General features: G+C 43.2%; 1 protein-coding gene, 1 long non-coding RNA gene and 1 pseudogene across 2 annotated transcripts in view; 2 read left to right on the forward strand and 1 right to left on the reverse strand.

The window, feature by feature from the left end:
* On the reverse strand, positions 1 to 1840 carry LOC131824117 (uncharacterized). The gene is made up of 2 exons (XR_009350754.1): positions 1731 to 1840; positions 1 to 1437 (listed from the first exon to the last, which is right to left on the reverse strand). It is a non-coding gene; the product is annotated as an uncharacterized LOC131824117 (long non-coding RNA).
* The window catches only part of ARL6IP5 (ADP ribosylation factor like GTPase 6 interacting protein 5), a 20541-nt gene continuing 2450 nt past the window's right edge, over positions 1740 to 19830 (forward strand). Inside the window, exons 1-2 of the mRNA XM_059161474.1 lie at positions 1740 to 2026; positions 17965 to 18182. Of these exons, the coding sequence (XP_059017457.1) occupies positions 1851 to 2026; positions 17965 to 18182 (394 nt within the window). The 5' untranslated portion in view covers positions 1740 to 1850. The remainder of the gene's footprint in view (positions 2027 to 17964; positions 18183 to 19830) is intronic.
* On the forward strand, positions 2858 to 17958 carry LOC131826023 (large ribosomal subunit protein uL6-like; annotated as a pseudogene).

Raw genomic sequence — 19830 nt, forward strand, 5'->3', positions numbered from 1 at the left:
TTTCAAAGAGTACCTGAAATCAAGTAAGGATTCCAGATGTGTCCATTTTTATTTAAAATGATTTTGACAAAGAAATGTGTAGTGGGTGGGGGGAGTCATATGCAGCCAGAAAGAGAAGTCTGGTTAGTATTTTGTAAGAGAGGGAGAAGGAAATCATGCTAAATACAAGTTATACCTGGCTTTTTTCGTTTCTTTATTTTTAAACCTCCTTGGAGGTTTAAACAAATTCATTCTTTTTTCTTTTCTTTCTTTCTTTCTTTTTTTTTTTTTAAGCGGGCTCCATTCCCAACATGGGACTTGAACTAGAGACCCTGAGATTAAGAGTCACATGCTCTACGAACTGAGCTAGCCAGGTACCTGTAAACAAAACAACAAAAAAAATTCACGGAACAAATGTTTACTGGATATCAATTGCCTATGATCAATGAGGAATCATATTATTACTAACAGACATCTGACAGTTTACAGTCATGCAGTCTTGAGTAATTAGAAGGTTCTTGGTCACAGCTCACTGAGATCTCCAACAGGTGTGGGGTCCTACTGGCACTGGTATGCTGGTATGCTGGTCATGACCAAAATCATCTTCTCAGCTTGCCCACAGTGTGGCTTCTTGAAATTCTATGCCCCAGGAGATTCTTCCACACCCTCTAACTTCCTGTAACTGAGTACTAAGTTCTGGGACATCTCTACTCAGCACTCCTCTTAGTGCAATATATTTAAGTTAGTCTTTGCACTGCATTGCAAGATCCTTGAAGGCAGGGCAAGGTTGCACTCTTTTCACCTTTTGTTTTTTTAATCCCCCAGAGTGTTTTCACAGAGCAGTGAAAGGATTCAAAATATTTGTGGCATCATACTCAAATCTTCTACCTTTTTGTCCCCTATGAAGTCCACTCGGAGACAATCACCACAATAAAATTACAAGATAGAGAAAAGTCAGTGGACGTTCATTATAAACCACAGAAAACAAATCAGGTTAACACACTAATATTAATACCATATAGATGAATCATAGTCTGTACTATTATTAATAATAATAGCAGTAATATCTAACTCTAAGCAATTACTCTACACTATTGGTCACTGCAAACCATTGCTTGCTTTCTAAGGTGAACAACATCCCAGCTCAAGGTTGATGTACCCAGAGTGCCCACTGCATCAGAATAGCACAGTAGTTCAATAATTTGTCTGGAGAAGACAGAGATGGAGAAAAAAGAGAGAGAGAGGTGAAATAACAAGCCAGGCCTTCTGTTACACGTTCTTCTTTCCCGTTTTGCCAATCTGATTTCACTCATAGTGACTCATAGTGAAGGAGCAAACATGAGAATTGCATTCAGATGTGCAGAGGTTAGTAACTACTTAGTTTTCAAAACCAGCTCATCTTCCAGGAACGCTGTAGTTGCCTTCCGTTCCATTTCACTTAGATTGGCATCTGAACAGCTGCAAAAAAAAATTTCCCTGAAGCCCAGAACACATTCTTATGTTGAACACCCAAAAGGGGGTATTTTAAAGGAGGTGGTGTGTATTCGCACTGTCAGAGAGGGCATTGCCATCTCGTTTCACACTGGGGATTTCCTCTGGTTTCTTTGTGTCAGTTTCATCTCCGTTTTGCACTCTGCTCCTTGCTCTGTCGCGAGGCCCCACTTTTCGTAGCCAACCTCTTAGAGCCAATCAAGAAGTAAAGAAGAGAAAAACGCCCGCCCGCTCCCAATTTCCTTCGCTCTGCTGCTCACCAACCGCAGAGCCGGCTGAGCCTCAGCCGCTGTCATCTTTAACCCAGCTCAGCTGATCGGTTGGCGCCGCCGCCGCCGCCAGATTCCAGAAGGGAAGAACAAGAAGCTGGAAGAGTAGACATGGACGTGAATTTCGCCCCGCTCCGCGCCTGGGACGATTTCTTCCCTGGCTCTGACCGCTTCGCACGGCCGGACTTCAGGGACATTTCCAAATGGAACAACCGCGTGGTGAGCAACCTGCTCTATTATCAGACCAACTACCTGGTGGTGGCTGCCATGATGATTTCCGTTGTGGGGTAAGTAGGGTCCCCCTCCGGGGCACTGATCGAAGGCGGCACCGTGGGGCTCCGGGGGTACAGGATCCCGGGGTGTGGAAACGCTCTCCACGCCCAGCCTCCGCCCTGGCAAGTGCAAGCGGTCAAGCCAGTGGAAACTTGTCAGGGCGAGGCCGCAGCAATCTTGATGTCCCCTTTTCCTTCCCGTGCCCCGGGCGGAGACGTAAAGGGATTGCTAGGGGTGAGGAAATTTTGCCAGCTTCGAACCAAAAAAAAAAAAAAATCCTTTTTTTCCCCCTTCTGTACCCTGATTAGGCCCTTGTTGTAGATATTTGCAGCGCCCCAGTCTTTTAAAAATAAGAACCAGGGAAGCGGTGTAACCCTATCTTGGGGCTGGTGGGAACGGGCGCCGCCCTGGGAGACTGGGGCGACTGGGTGTGGATCCGAACTCTGCATTCTAGGGCTTTTCGTGTAAAAAGGGCACCCAGGAGGCGACACGCTTTGTCGGTTTCTCCGCCTAGTGCCCGTCTCACTGGGTGAGGAAGATGAGCTTGGAGCAAGAGGGTGGGTGTTTCCTGGTGGCGCAGCTCCGGGCGTGGGGTGAAGGCTGCCCTGACTCTAGGAACGGGGTTCTCTTGTGTTTTCATCCAGGACTTGTCAGGCGTGGCTACTTTCTCTCCTTCCCTTCTAGCCCGTGGTCTCATCGTATTAAAGACCTTCTCAATAGCAGATCTTAAAAATAAGTGTTGTCAAATACAGTTCCACCCGCTTCCCGCACACACACCTGTTCTTCTAGAAACTACCTTTTCTTGTAGTTTACCCTTTAAGAAATGCTTTTCTGACTTTTGCAGGATGGCGGTATTCTAGATCTTGCTGATTCTATGCATTTTTTAAAAGACTTTATTTATTTGACAGAGATCACAAGTAGGCAGAGAGGCAGGCAGAGAGAGAGGAGGAAGCAGGCTCCCCGCCGAGCAGAGAGCCGGATGTGGGGCTCGATGTGGGGCTCCATCCCAGGACCCTGGGATCATGACCCCACCGGAAGGCAAAGGCTTAACGCACTGAGCCACCCAGGTGCCCCATTCTATGCATCTTTAAAGAAAAAGCCAACCTCAGATTTTATAAAGGAACTTGCTTGCCAATACAGAGGGAGAGTTGGCCTGGGAGAAAGAGGAGGAATCTGCAACTTGGAGGGTGTTGGAAAGGCCAAATAGGGTGTTTCTTAGATTGGTTTGCTGATCTTTGGCTTATTTATTATTGAGTCACTTCTTGGTGACAAGCTCAAGACAACACCAAGATCGATCAGACATGACTTCTAACCCAAGGGCACGTTGCAGTCGTTGAGGAACAGCACGGTGGAGAGAGTTCACAACTTCCAGACCTGGTTCCGAGTAGTTGTCCCCATGCAGAAGAGAACCCTCGTTTGTGGGATTCAGTGGACAGTTGCACAGATCCTCATTCTGTGTTGCCTAAGGAATCACAATCTCTAAGAATGACTTGGTGTGTGGAAGGCATAGGCTCTGAGCCGACTCTGAATTAGAGTGGCTGCCAAGTTAAAATTAATTGGGGTAGAACAGGGCTAAGGCCGGGGGCGGCTACTTCCTAAACCTTTCCCCTATCCTTATGCTTGAAGCTCATTTCCGAGAACATGAAAAGATTTTGTTGAAACAAAATAAATAGTATATAGGATTGCATCTGTTGATTACATCTGTTGGTTTGCTTTCTTTTTCTTTTCTCCCTCTTAGTAAACAAACAAGCCAGACATACTATCTGGTGATCTAGATATGAGGCCTTTTTTTTTTTTTCTTTGCGGTAACCCTCGAAACTTAGATATTAGACAAGGTTTGACACATACTAGTCAAATGTTCAGAGAAAAGTATTGCTTTCCTTTCTTTCTTTTTTTTTTTAAGATTTTATTTTATTTGACAAAGAGGGACACAGTGTGAGAGGGAATACAAGCAGGGGGAGTGGGAAAGGGAGAAGGAGCAGGCTTCCCACTGAGCCCATAGCCCGATGCAGGGCTCCATCTTAGGACCCCATGCCCATGACCTGAGCCAAAGGCAGACGCTTAATGACTGAGCCACCCAGGGGCCCCAAAACTATTGCTTTTCAAAGAGGTGTACTGCCCAGACTAGTCACAGGCTTGGGCAGGCTTGCTGCTTTGATGGAATCCGTTTTTCACTGTGAAGGTCAGGGTCCAGCCCCCTGACTAAATATAGCTCCTTCATTATAGTGCCATAGCCTGCTCACTCCAGGCAGTTTTAAAGAGTTGGCCTTTCCCATTCTCCTTTCAAATAAGAAATGTTGGCTGGCAGTGAACTTTTTGAAGGTAAAAGTAAAAAATAGCATCTTTACTTTTATTATTATTTTAAAAAACTTAGAAAAGATACAGGCTAGCAGTAAATTGATTTGAAAACTACGTGTGTGTAAAAAAATAGGATTTCCTTCATACCCCAGTAAAAATTTGGTGTATGACCTTTAACTCTTTTCTCTGCACCCACAAACACAGTAATTTTTCTACAAACGACTTTTTTCTTTACAATCTAATAATAATAAAAGCAAACATTTATTGCATACTGAGTGCTCTGTATGCCAAGTATTTGGTAAATAATTTACCTTCATTATCTCATACAACCCAGTGAGATGAGTTATTATTATTGTTGTTATTACTATTATTATTATCCTTGAGGCTCAGAGAGTATAAATTGACTTGCTCAGTCTTGTGCTCTGAATTAATGTGCCATCTGGTTTTTTTTGTTGTTTTTTTAAGATTTTATTTATTTATTTAAGAGAGAGAAAGAGAACATGATCGGGGGGTGGAGGGAGCAGAGGGAGAGGGAGAAATAAGCTCCCCGCTCAGTGGGGCTCCATGCTGGGAGCCCAGGATCACGACCTGAGCTGAAGGTAGATGCTTAACCGACTGAGCCACCCAGGTGCCCCTAATGTGCCATAATGTGTCATCTTCTTATGAGTCATGAAGTTTAGTCTCTTAAAGCTGGAAGAAACCAAATATCTTCGGGGTTAGGGAGCTTAGTTGACTCTGGAACATTTTTCATTCTAAAGAGAACTCTCCTCTCGGTGATGTCAGCAGATGGGTGGCTCAGAGCAGTGTTGGAGGCTGTTTATCTGGATCTTCTCTAGCATCTGATAGTTTCCCATATTTTGGTAGAGTGTGTGTGAAAATGTGGCCTGGGTATTTACTGGGGAAGGAACAATGTTCAAAGTGTGTTCTTAAAAGCTTCTGTCCCTGAGTAGTGACAAGGGGCCTCCAGGGCCTTGTTGGAGGTCTCTAGCCTCAACTGTGAATTCTCCTGTGTTGCAAACTGGCTTGGGTCAGGATGCAGAAAACCTGCTCTTCCAGCTCGCAGGAAGGAAGAAGTAAGACCAAGTGGATATCATCTACCTCCAAAAGCACTAGAAAGGGCTGCCTTTCCCAAGATGGAGGTTAAGAGGGATTAGGATAGAGGTAAATCTGTATCTGAGAGCCTGATCAGGCAAGGCTTTGTAATCCATGGTTAGAAGTTCCATCTTCATCCAAAAAGCCTTATTTACCAGGCATGTGACTTCCACTCAGTAGATCTACTCTGCCTCTTAGATTAATTCTGAGTGAGTCTCTTAGTTAACAGCCCTTATTAAAGATAGTTGTCATATGTTCTGGCTCTTCAAAGAGTATAAAGCAGTGGTTAAGAGTTCAGGCACCAGAGCCACATTAAGTAAATTTTAAATCCCAACTGCCGGTCATCAACTGTGTAACCTTGGACTTCAACTGTGCCTGTGCCTCAGCCTCCTCATCTATAAATGAGTCTAATTATATTACCTGCCTCATAGGGCTTCTATGAGGATTACCCGAGTCACTACAGGCAAAGTTCTTACAATAGTGTCCAGATAATAAGTAACACATTTACTTATTATTATTATTATTATTTATCATTGTTAGTATGAGAAACATAGACAGCATCTTTTTTTTTTTTTTAAGATTTTATTTATTTATTTGATAAGAGCGATCACAAGTAGCCAGAGGCAGGCAGAGAGAGGAGGAGGAGGAAGCAGGTTCTCTGCCGAGCAGAGAGCCCAATACGGTTCCAGGACCCCAAGACCATGACCCGAGCCGAAGGCAGAGGCTTAACCTACTGAGCCACCCAGGCGCCCAATAGACAGCATCTTTATCCCAACAGCTCCATCTTCCCAAGTTCCAGCCAACTTATCTACTCCTACTTCTCCTTCAAGATTCAGCTTTAGTACCATCTCTTTGGAAACATTTTCCCTTTGTCCCTCACTTCCTTGTGTTAGTTGGGCCACACACCTGTGCCTGTATCTCCTGGTAGTTAACCTCACAGGCTTTTAAGTTGTCTGTTTCCTTGTCTCCACCCTGGACTATAAATTCCTTGAGGCCAGAGACTGTGGGTTTTGTTCGTGATTGCTTTTTCTTTTTCTTGCCGTGGTTAGAGGCCAGAGACTGTGGGTTTTGTTCGTGATTGCTTTTTCTTTTTCTTTTTCTTGCCGTGGTTATCAACTGTCGTGGTTATACAGTTACTTGTATTCGCTGTATCCCTGAGGCCTCCTCTATAGCAGATGCTCAGTAGGTGAATACAAAGTAAATAGATGAACAGAAGGCTGCAATGTAATCACAGGGGCAACTTTTAACTGACCTAATGGAACAAATTATGTTGAAGCACATAGCAGCACTCTAGTACATAGCAACAGCATGCTCCTCAAGTGATTCTAACTGGGTCATTGCTGACAGCACTTGCTACATATTGGCTAAGATTACTGTAGTGTAAAAATACAATTTAGAAAAGGTTATAATGCAGACTCTTCACTAATTCATATTGCCCTTATAGAATTTTGGTGAAATACTCCCCTGCCAGCTTTCTCAATATCAGCACTGTGGACAATTGGGATCATACAATTCTTCGTTGTAGAGGACTGTCCTGTGTATTGTAGGTATATGTAGCAACACCCCTGCTCTCAACCCTCTGAATGCCAGTAGCACTCAGGTCCTCAAAAAACTGCCTGCAGATGTTGCCAAATATCCCTTGGAGGTCAAAATCGCCCCTGGTTGAGAACCACAGTTCTGTTGCCAAGAAAATCACGATAATTTAGTGATCACTAAATGCAAATCAGTTTATAACAAGTTACAAAAACAGAGTTCCTGGCAGTTACTTAGCAAAACAATTTGATTTTAGCTCCTGGCTTCTAAGTGTTCATACATAAGTATGGAGCAGATTTTAAGCTTACATGGCTTTGATCATTATCCTCGATTTATTACATTTGTTATGCTATCATTCTTTTTTTATTCTGCCTGGAAGACTCTGCTGATTCCACAGACTCCCTTTTTTTGACAACATTCTGGCTGTTGCTTTTCTATGTTTTGCTTAAAAGTTCATGTGCTCTGGAGTCCCACTACCATAAACTTGGAATTACATGATTTAATTAATATGAAGTGCATTAAGGCCCAGCAAGTGATAATATTTAAACAGTAGCTGCTGTTATTATATTATGTCCTAGGTTCCAAGTATATCTGGAATTCTCACAGCTTGTGTGTTCTCTTAGAAATATTAGACGATGGATATGCTTTAGTGGTTTTGTCATAATTGTAACTTGTTTCTTAAAAACACTTGTATTGCTTCCCTTGAAGACTTCAGTTTCTTTTTGAGATTCAGGCATCACTTCAGAAAAGACTGGGTGACTTAAAAGGAATAGCATTAATAAGAAGCAGGGAAGTGTGTGTTTTGCTGAAAGGGGCTTCGCATTTTTTAAGTCAAGAAAGGAAAAATGCCTAAGATTGAAGAAGATATGATGTACCTTCTCCATCCTTAACACATCTTGCCACTAGATATTCTTTTTTTTTTTTTTTTTTTTTTTTGAAGGAATCTCTACTCCCAGCGTGGGGCTCAAACTCACAACTCCGAGATAAAGAGTCACACGCTCCAGTAACTGAGCCAGCCAGGGGCCCCTTGATACTCTTTTTATATCATACAAAGCAATAGAAGTCTCTGCCTCTATTTCAAAGTGAAAATCAAAGACAACACCTACCTACACCTCCAGTTTAAGTGCTCAGTATATAATGCATTCTGGTTGTGGACTGGAATTTCTGTGCTTAACAGAATGCTCAAAGATTTGAGCTCTGGAAATCTAAAATATGGGCCATAGAACAGCAGCATCTTTCACCGTGGGAGCTTGTTGGAAATGCAGAATTTCAGGCACCCTCCCAGACCTCCTGAATCATAGTCAGCTTTCTGACAAGACTCTCAGATGATTCATAGGCACATTAAAATTTAAGAAACACTGGTCTGGCCTGGTTCAAAAGAACCACTGAGAATTTTTAAATAAATGTACCCATATGCCCAGGTGTTAACTTCAGAAATACTAAATAGATACTTCGTGGGTGAGTGCAGGATCTTAACTCCCCAAGTGATTCTGATACACACCCCCAGGTTGAAGTTAAGAAGTACTGATCCCATCAAACTCCCAGTTTCACAGTTGGGAAGGCTGGAGTTCATGTGGCTAATTAGGACCAAAAGCTGCTAATAAATAGTAGCCTCTTTTATTGTTATGAAGTAAAATACTTATCCTGTTAAGTCCCGTTGCAAATATTCTGAAGCTTCTAATTAACCAAATTCAGCTCCTTCACCGACTCTCACAGTTTGTATTATTTGCCTTTCTTATTCTCAAATTCCTCCCTGCCATCAGGAGTCTTCCTGGTGTGGCTTCAGAAAGCACCAACCACACACAGAATTTTCAAACATATAAATGCCTCCAGTGCATCTCCAGCTAAAAGGCTCATCTATTTTTATACATGTATGATCAGGCCTCCTCTTTAGGACAGCATAGTGTAGCTCCTGAATGAGCTCTTTTTTTTTTTTTTTTCTTTTCTTGAGCCCATATATTCTTAAAGTACTTCCTTACTATGTGGCCTGGGGAGGTGTTACCAGAGGGTGGAAACTCCAGGTGTCACTTTATGCTTCTAGTTGTTTGAAATGGCAAGACGTTTCTGGAAGGCTGGTACTTCTGTTTGAAACGAGCATTACTTTAATCTTTTCAGAATGAGTGTGGTCCCATAATGTGTTTGAGGCCTATGGCTGCCAGTTGTCTGGTATTGAAAAATAGTCAAATTGTTGGTACTTTTTAATGCTGCAAAAATGAAAAACCCAAGTTTCTAGTTGGTAAAGGAAGAACGGGATCAGAGAGCTCTGGGGGCCACCTGGGTAGCTCAGTGGGTTAAGCCTCTGCCTTCAGCTCAGGTCATGATCTCAGGATCCTGGGATCGAGCCCCACATTGGGCTCACTGCTCCGCAGGGAGCCTGCTTCCTCCTTTCTCTCCCTCTGCTTGCCTCTCTGCCCACTTATGATCTCTCTTTGTCAAATAAATAAAATCTTTAAAAAAAAAAATAGAGCTCTGGGATGTTCTGGATTGGAATGTATTAAAACATTTGCAGATGGAATTAATGGCAGTTTTTTTATGCCAAAACCTAGCAAAAAGTTCTTGAGATTAATCAACTCCCACACCAATGCTACAATATTACTTTTTTTTTTTTTTTTTTTTTTTTGCTTCGTCCACTACACAAAGACTATGAAGCATTTACCAACTTGTCAGGCGCCGTGCTAGGAGACACAGTGGAGAATACGACTCCATGATACCTGCTTTCATCGTTTTTAGAGTCTAGAGGGGCAGCAAGGCGAAACTACAGAAATAATTCATTTTTATACAAAGAGAGCAAGTGTACAGAAATATACCCGCACATCAAAACATTCTTTTCAACCTGACTTACCTCCTTTCCCCTGTTCATTATGATCCCAAATTTCAAAACTCAGGTGTTGAAAATGGGAGAGGCCTTGAGTGTGGACAGGGAAAGGATAATTACATGTTTCCTTCCCGTCCTCCCCTGCAGCTCAGTTGAATAAGTATTTCCTGAGCACGTGCTGTAGGTCAGAGACTGCGCAGGCACAGAGGGCACAAGCAGGAGTACTGCTCCCCCTACCTTCCTAGTCCTCCCAGAATGAATCCCCCTCCTCCCCTCCAGTCCTTCTACTCCACTTGAGACAGGGCCCCTGCAGTGCTGGCCTGTGCCTTTCCTTGATGGGTTCCGTGCTGCTTCCGAGTACAGAACTGTAAGAGGTCTGTCAACCCTCAATAAAATTTATAATTTCAAAATTCTTCACCTAATAAGGATTGCCTTTCATTAAATCCTTGGACACCGTTTATGAAGCCTTGTTCTTGACCCCACCCCCCAACACTTAAAAAAAAAGAAAAAAACTTCCTGCTACGATCAGCCTGGGGATGGTAGTTTCTGTCTCCTTTTCCCATATTAGGATTTATAATGATTTCTGGATAAGTTCCTGGTCCCTTTCTTAGAAGGCAAAAGCTCTCAATCTACTTAGTAGGGGCCGAGAGCTCTGCTTTAGAAATCCAATTCTGAAAGATGAACTTGACCTTAATACCAAATTGCACAGCACTATTAGACATTCCTTATTCTTTTCCTTTTGGACAAATGAATTCTATCCCTTATCACTCAGCTTCAGAATACATACCCATAACATTCTCCTCTGTCTGTTGCAATGGGCTTGCTTGCCTCTTATTTCCAAGAACACTTTCATGCTTGTGATCTCAGACAAAAGCTGCAGGCTGCCTCTCCCTTCTGTAAGGATTTACCATTAAACAGGTGGGATTTCCCAGCCTACCCTTCCATGGAGCAATCACTAATGGAGACACCACTGAGAAGGCAGAAAGTCCAACTGAAGTAGAAAATTGAAGCTTTGGTTCCTGCCTCTCTAATCTGCTTCCGTACACATGCACGTGGTTTCTCCGTGTCTCAGAGAAACAGAAGGGAATGGAGAAACTGGGTGTTGGTGGGGGGAAAATGGGCTGGATGATCCCTGTAAGAAAGAAGATTAAGTGCCACCAGGCTCATTTACATTTGCCCATGCCCTGATTCTCTGGGCCGTGGGGAAACAGTTGAATTTACTCTGCTGAAAGGATTCAGAAAGAACAGTTTGCAAACAAAGATCTTTCCACCTCAGTTCCAAAACATTGTGTGTTGCGAGAGTGCCCATGGGTTCCTAATTGCTGAAAGCAGTGATGAGTATACATGAAGGTCCATTATACTGTTCTCTCAGCATCGTATAGGGTAGAAATTTGCCCTAATGTAAAGTTTCAAAAGGAACAGTTGCAAGCTAATCAGATCCTTGTACACTGTTATTTGAAGTGACATCGCCGAGGGAAGTCTGAGATATATGGCTTCTAAACCAGACCCAACTGACTGTTGACTAAGAAAAAAATAAGCAATTAGCTTAATATATGTGCTGCCAAAGCGAGCACAGCAATTAGCTTAATAAACAAACAAACAAAAAATGGAGGTACAGAAGATGTGTCTTCTGTGAATACTTTAAACTTGTCAGCTGCTGCCAACGGAGTGGACCATTTGAGTGTTTAGATCCATGGTGCCAAGTGCACAGGATATCACTGATAGTACCAACAAGGGTACAGTAAATTCTGTGGGTCTTCCTAATTCAGCTCAGATCTCAATGTTAGGTTACGATGTCCTTTCTGCGACCAAAGAGGAAGGCTCCCATTCCGCCTTAGACTCCTCCAAAGTCTGCTTTACCCGGTCATTATTAAGCCAAGGTGACCCTGATCATACTGACTCCCAAGCTGATTTGTACATTTATGTCTATACTTTACAGTCAGAAATAGTATTTGCCTGGGCAAAAGCCATACTGGGAAACCAGAATAACCATGGAAGGCCACTGGGGTTATCTGGGGAATCAAAGAGCAAGAGGGGCCTGTACAGACATGTCTGCAGGACTCTGAGTCTCCTGTGGCTCCCCCATGCTCCCTCCTGATCCCCAGCACATGCTAGTGGCAAGACTTACAAAGTTCCTCCTGCCGGGAAGCCAAAGGGCCCTTTTGGACCATGTCACAATCATTCTGCCTCCCATCTGGACAGGCACACATGATATTTCCTACTTTTCTTTTTCCTCTGTTCCTTTCATCATAGCTCTGTGAAGGTACAAAAGACAGGGACTATTTCTCCGGTAATATTTAGTGTGCACTGAGAATAATAGTGATTTGTCCAAGAGAAACTTCCTGTCCCTTCATTCCTAGTCATGGAAAGTTGCTAGGTGCCAGGGAGAAAATGTTACAGTCCCAGCCCTCAAAGAGCTTAATCCAGTGGGAGACAGACATGCATCCAGTCCTCATTCAAGTAAAGGTAACACCATGGCTGTGATGAGGCTAGGAAGGAGAGGCATATGGTGCTCTGATGTGGACAGAGAGACAGAAGAAGGGCTGATCAGGGTGCATTTTGAAGGAAGTAGGAGTGAGTCATGCAGAGAATGGCTTGTGTGCAGGCTTGTGGGGGCCAGAGACAGGGCGAGGTCTAGAGTGAGATCAAAACCCCCAGGGGACGGAGTGTGAGAATAGGAGGCTGTGTATGAAAAGACCACAGGCAGGGCTGCTGCTAGCCCTCAGGCTCCCTCAGACTGATTATTGAAAGCACCCCTTCCGCCTAGCAGATGCATCCCAAGCCAGATTGGTTAGTGAGTCAAATGTGGCCTGGACTGTAGCCCCCTGCCCCCTTCCCGCTCCAGCCAGTGCTCCATGTGCCAGTACGAATCCCATAGCAGTATTTAGTGGCCTAGAGGCACACACAGGCAGGCGCCAGACCCTGTGGGGCCTTGGAGCATGTGTAACGAACTGTATTTTTATTCTAAGAGCAAGGAGAAGCAAGAAAATGGATGGGTGGGTTCATCTGTGCAATGACCCTTCTGGCTATTGAAGGACCACAGAAAAACATCACCAATTTAGAGAAATCCACTGTGAGTAAGTTGTTCCCTGCCTGTCTTGGTGAGTCAGGCTTCCTCAGGAACCCAACTACAAAAATACCTTTTGGGGTTAGGAAATTGGAACTCAGGGCAAAGCAGCTTCCACTGCTCAGGAAGTATTTCACTGCCTTGTTGGCTCTCGTGGGCCTTGCATTGTGCCCGGAGTTACCAGTGGTACACTCGACTTGATCTGAGGATGTCCGTTTTGGTAAACTTTTATCGCCAATCCTACAGTGGATGGGTTTGGACATATTTACTAACTTGTGCATTCCCTAGCTTGCTTAAGTGTAGAATGAGATGTGTTTTTCCAGATCTGTCCTAGCTCTAAAATTATGTGGTCAGCCAGGTTTTGTGGTTTTTTTTTTTTCCTCTCCTCCTTCAGGAGCTGAAATTTTAGCTCTGGCTAGCTGAATCATGTTGGCACATTCAGGACATGTGTCCACACCTGCTGGTAGCCACCTCGCCTCAGACTCAGAGAGAAGCCAGAACATCAAGGGATTTCCCAGAATGATCCTTCGTTGCTGACCCCAAGTGGAAGAATACTGAGAATGGGTGGGTGTGGGGGAGGGGCGATGGGAGTCTGGAAGCTGCCTAACAATACACAAGGGGCTGTCATGAATTGCTGTCATGGTTACATCAGCTGGCATCCTTTTCTCTCCCCTACACCCCTTCAAATGTGTTTCATCACTTCTCCAGGCCTCAGTTTATTCATCTGTGCAAGGGGACTGAAGCTCTTTATCTTTGAACACTCTGCAGTTGTTAAACTAGATCCTATTTCCATCTATCTTCTATCTTCCCGCCTCCATTCCTCCCACCCTTTCTCACTGGGGGACTACCAGTAGATGAAACTCCACCCAGCAGAGCCCAGTGGCAACTGTCCCCACGAAAGCTGGGGTAACATATTCATGGGAGTTTTTGTCTAAAGCTTCCTGGGCTTTATTGTGACTGGCATGACTAAGAGCCCAGCTGTTGACTAAGATTTCACTCGTCTCAGATGAGAGCCGGCTCCCAAGCTCCTGCACCCACTGGAAAATGAAATTAAACCCTGGAGGTGGTGTATGTGTTTTATTTTCCTCCAAATGCAAGTAGGTGCCAAGGCCTTGGAGTGGTATAAATTTTACTCTTTGTTAGAATGGAATGGCACTTAAGAAGAATAAGGAAGAAAACCATTTCTGCTCCGAGTAACTTTGTTCATTTTTTTCCAGCTTGGAAACTTGGTTACTTTCTAATTATAGATTGTGGCTGGGTGTGTTGTAAGCTAAAACCAGTTCTATAGGGCTCTGTGCTCTGTTCTTTTCCCTTGAACATGAGCAACAGGAACAGGTGAAAAGCAAATTTGGAATTGCTTGAGTCAGGCCTGGATTTTTTGTTGTTCTTTGTCCTGGGCTTTATTTAGACATTCAACATAGAAGCCTACTTTGCTTGTCCAGAGAAAAACGGGCAAAACTTGGCATACTTTTTATGATGCGCTTCACCTCATGAATTATTTTGATAGGTGTTCTAGAAGGAACTGAGTAGGATACCTTTGCTATTTTGCTACCAACCAACCGTCTTTTATTTGCAGTTAATGCAAGGCAGTTTCCTTTAAACTTGAACCCTCCACTGGAGTGTTTTGTATTCATGTTGATGTTTGCTTTCCTTTACAGCTCAAAAATATTGGGGTGAAACTAGTAAACAATGGGAATAAACTACCCACGATGCTGCCCACTATAACGGCTCCAGTCTCTCAGGATAACTTCTTTCGGCGTCTTTCGAGGGCTAGGAATGAGATGTATTAATCAGCGACAGTTTCTGGGCCTCTCCGCTCCGTTTCCTTTACCACCTGCTAGAAAAGATTTTATTTTTGTCCTGTCCAGTTCTTCCCTTCTCCAAGCCTGCAGTGATCTTTCCCAGATCTGGGCAGAAGGTACAGCATAACCCAGATACAATTTTTTAAAACAGAAAACGTACAGAGTGACTCTGTGGGCCCAGATGATAAAGAACTGGTGAAGGACAGACAGAACGGGTCCATTGCTGGACGCTGGGAAAGCCTGGGGGAGTGGGGTGGTACCCCTTGCCACAAGAGGATCTGGAGAAGCGCCAGGAAACCAGGCTTAGAGTGGGAGAAGGAACAGCTTTGCTGTGGTGTATGAATTGCAATTGCATGAATGTTGTTGGAGAGACAGTGGAAGTAAAGATGGGTGGTTGTAGCTGGCCTGTGCCCAGCCTGGGTCATAGTCTGGGGAGAAGCTGCTTTTATATTTTTATATTTTCCTTTCATATATGTTCATTTTATTTCTGATAACAGAATAAGGTACTAATTATAAAAATTTCTCCTTCTCAGGTACATGACATATATAAATCCACCTAACGGAGAGAATGTAATATGATTACTTTTACCCACTCAATAGACTAGTAATATCTTTCCATATTATTGAGTATTTAAAAATAGCCGCATAGACCACCTCTAGTAAATTGGTGGCTCTATATGTTACTGCTGTAAGTTTTTCATCATAAATACCACTCCTGTGGAGATTGTTACATCTCGGTCTTTACATTTTATTTGTTTCCTTTGATTGTATTCTGAGGAGGAGATTTATTGCCTGGATGGGGATGAATATTTGAATGAAATAAGCAACTTACTATTATAGGGTTTAACTCTAAATTATGTCCTACTGCACTACTCTTACCACTGTTTAATTCCATGCATTTTAATAGAAATTTTTAACTTCATCAAAGCAGTTTCACATTATTTTATTCCTGATTTCGCCCATTAAGGAATGCAGTACTTCCTCTCTTACTTGAAACTATTTCACATAGCTTTTGTGTTTCTGAAGACAGAATCAGAGCTAAAACATAAAGGGATTTTTAAAAAAGAATCTTAATTATCCTGAATATGAACCCTGACATGAGTGCGAATCCTTCATCTGTTCTGTTTCAGAGAAAGTAAGCTCTTGGCATCACCTCCCAGTCCTGTTTTCCCCCTGTCTCTCATTTCCAAATCAGTCATGTTGATATTCAGTGCAAGATGAAAACACGCTGACCCTCATTGTCCTTGCCGAGTAAAATGCTCGTTAAGCCCGTTGTGAGGGTACAAAGTTAGTAACTCATTGTCCTTACTGACCACAAATGTCATATGAAGGACTCTGTATATGCTGTGGGTTGTGTGTCAGTGAGGGCCACAACACCCAGTCCCTTCTCACTTCGGAACTACTGTGTCTAGTTTTCTTCTTTCTTATCAACAACAGTGTAACCTTTGGGTATGTAACAATGAAGGTGGGGGCTCTGTGCCTGGAAATCTCAGCAGATAACCCATCTCCTAATGACATTCTTGCCCCTTTTAAAGAATTATAATGGAGTCTCTGTGTTGGGAGTCATAGACCTGCCTCCAAGGGCCAGGCAGGTTATGTAAGAGAGCAGTGCAGGGCAGCTGTTAGACAAGCAGTGATGAATGGCGGCTCAGTGAGGGCCATGCAATAGATGGTCGTAGGGACACGGGGGCTAATTGGAGAGCACTTGTTCCATAGGAAAGAGAAGGCACTCTAGCCAGTCATTGACAGGTGGAAAAGTGGGCCTCCTCTTGTTAGATTTTCTTGTTTACAGGAAAAGCTAGAAATCCCAAGTTGTATGGATTTTTTTCAATACAATAGGATTCAAGTAAAAATTCTTTTTAAACACTGTACCATCCAAACACAAACGTGACAACAGACTGGGTATGGCTGATGGAGGCCATCATGGGACCTCTACATACATCTGTTGTGGCAGCTTCTGTGAGGATTTAGATAAACCCAAACAGCTCAGAAAATACAGGAGTGCTGTCCGGGGTGTATACTAGAGCCCAGGATATAATGAAATGAAACATCCCCTCCAAAAGAGGCAGTCTCTCTTAAATTATAAAAGTCTCTTAGCTCTTTGCTGCATTTACCGTGAGAACGAAGACCGTGCTCAGCAGTCGGACTGTTGTGTTCCAGCAAATGTCAGCGTCACTCTGCAGGGACACACGGTGATCGTGAGAGGCCCGCCAGGATCCTGTGGGGGGGGGTGTCAGTCACATCAGTGTAGACATCAGTCTCCTGGAAGGAGAAAGAAGAGGCTCAGAGTTGACAAACCTGGGGGAAGACAAAGGGTCAGGCTCCTGTTTGCACCATCTGTAGTCACGTACAGAACGTGATCAGGTGCGTCACACCGGGCTTCCGTTACGGGTGGAGGTAGGGCTGTGCTTGCTTCCCCAGCAATGTCATTCCCTGGGAGAATGGTTCTCTTGTCGAAATCCAAAATTTCTTGGGTGAAAAAGACATCTGCAGGGTTTGGATGAGGCCAGGCCTGGCTTGTTCAGTATCTCAAGCCCAGGAGAATGAGTTAATTCTTGAAGGAAACAACATTGAACATGGATCAGATTTGGCGGCTCTGATTCAGCAAACCACAACAGTTGAAATCAAAGATATCAACAAAAAGTTTGGATGGTACCCGTGTTTCTGAAAAAGGACCCGTTCAGCAAGGCGATGGACAAGTAAGACTGAAGTTGTCCAGCTAGAAACAGCAAGACCCCAGATGGTTCCTCAGACTTATTTGTAATATTTTGTTTGTTTGTTTGTTTGTTTTGTAGTATCTTTTAAAATGCAATAAAAACTGGGGTGCCTGGGTGGCTCAGTGGGTTAAGTCTCTGCCTTTGGCTCAGGACATGATCTCAGGGTCCTGGCATCGAGTCCCCCATCGGGCTCTCTGCTCAGCAGGGAGCCTGCTTCCCCTTCTCTCTCCACCTGCCTCTCTGCCTACTTGTGATCTCTGTCTGTCAAATAAATAAATAAAATGTTTTAAAAAAATAAGAAAATAAAATGTAATAAAAACCATGTATGGGCTTTTGGGGGAAAATGTTTTTGAAAATTATAGGCCTCGAATAAGATGACCAGTTTGTTGGGAGTCAGACTTCCAAATGTCTTGGCGCCACCATTTTTCTCACCTCCATGCCTCTGTTTCTTCTTCTGAGAAATGAATTAATACTATCTGCCTCATCACATTATGAGGATTAAATAAGACCATGTAGATAAAATGCTAAGTACTCAGCATGGACTTGACTCCTCCTCACCTTCCTCATCTTTATTCACATCCTGCGGCTACCAGTGCTGACCTCGCCTCCCTTTTTCTTCGTATTCCAGGTTCCTGAGCCCCTTCAACATGATACTTGGAGGCATTGTGGTGGTGCTTGTGTTCACGGGGTTCGTGTGGGCAGCCCACAACAAAGATATCCTCCGCCGGATGAAGAAGCAGTATCCCACGACATTTGTCATGGTGGTCATGCTGGCTAGCTACTTCCTCATATCCATGTTCGGGGGAGTCATGGTCTTTGTGTTTGGCATCACTTTTCCTTTATTGCGTAAGTGAACCTCTGTCTTCTTTTCTTGCCATAAAAAAAAAAAAAAAGAAAAGAAAGAAAAAAGAAAAGATAAGTAGGAGCAATTGTTCATTGGGAATTACCTGACCTGTTCTTTATGTGTGTAGGCATGTCTGCAAAATTATCTGAATTTTTTGCCACAGCAGATCAAGGCCTGATGTTTCACTAATTCCACAGAGATATAATGAGGGCCTGGTATGTGCCAGACAGTCTTCGGGGATATGACAATGCACAAAAGAAATACAAATCCCAAGTCCGATGGCAAGAAATTTGCACAGCCTGCATCAGCCTCTAGTCTGATCTCAATCTCCTTAAAAATTCCTAAAGGACATTCATCCTGTCCTAACACAGAATGAATGGATTTCACTTAGAAATAAACTCTTTACTGTCTGCTTACTCAGTAGATCATGTTTAGTGTCAAAGTGCCCTAAGTCTTTAAGAATAAGTGGCCCAGAATACAGTTACTGAGTACTCTGATTTTGGTGGCAAGGACCAGATATTTCCCAAATTTTACATGTGTCATTTACTGAGATTCCAAACTCTTGAAACCTGAAATAGAGAACAGATATAATTGCAGTCTCATCAGCAGAAATCTAATTAAATTCTATTATATTAAGTCACAAGAAGATCCCTTTAATAGCATTTCACATGGGCATTTGTTTCATTAAATAAAATCAGTTGCTTGTTTGGGGTTATGTTAGATTAAGCCCAGATATTTCTGGGAGAATTCACACCTTAATGTACAAAATATTTGTTTTTTTTTAAGTATTTATTTAAGTAAAGTCTATACCCAATGTGGGGTTCGAACTCTTGACCTCGAGATTAATAGTTGCATGCTCTTGCAACTAAGCCAGCCAGGTGACCCTTATTGGACAAAATATTTGAATCAGCAAATTCAAACTTTTGAAATATTCCTGAAGTTCTCCTTATGTGCCAAGCTTAGTATTTCAAAGGTTCTGGTTTGTTTTTAACACAACTTGTTAACTTCAGTACCTTTCCACATCAGGGCCCCAGACAGGCCAGTGTTATGAAATAGATCATTGGTAGAGAGTCAAGTGTCCAGATTTCTATTCCTAGACCTGCTGGAAACCAGCCATGTGATTTGGACCAGGTACCCTATCTGGGCTGCAGTTTGATCATCTATAAAATAAGGAAATTAGAGAGGATTCATGACTCCTACACCTTGATGATTGTCAGAATCATATAGGAACTTAAAAAATATGGATTTTTATAGCCATATCCTAGCCATATCCCTTAAGATGTTGATTCTGTGATTTGACAGTGGTGCTCCCCAAACCTGTATTTTTAGAAAGTTCCTCAAATGTTTCCAAAGCTCTAGGTTGGGAGACTCCAGATGTAAGGCATACCAATGTTTCTCAAAATGAGAGTCTTAAGATCAACATATGAGAATCATCCAGAGTGAATAGTGGCTTTTTACATCATGGAGCTTTACCTCAGTCTTTCTGAATTTTGGGTGGTGAAGACCTGGAATTTGCTTCTTTTTAACAGGCTCCCTAGGTGATTTATATGTGCATGGGGGTTAGAAAATTGCTGATAGAGATCCCCTGCTGGGCCTGTTTAAAATACAGATTCCCAGGCCTGTCCCTTCATGGTTCTGGTTCAGGAGGTC

The sequence above is a fragment of the Mustela lutreola genome, chromosome 2 (assembly GCF_030435805.1).
Source record: "Mustela lutreola isolate mMusLut2 chromosome 2, mMusLut2.pri, whole genome shotgun sequence".
Classification (NCBI taxonomy): Eukaryota; Metazoa; Chordata; class Mammalia; order Carnivora; family Mustelidae; genus Mustela; species Mustela lutreola.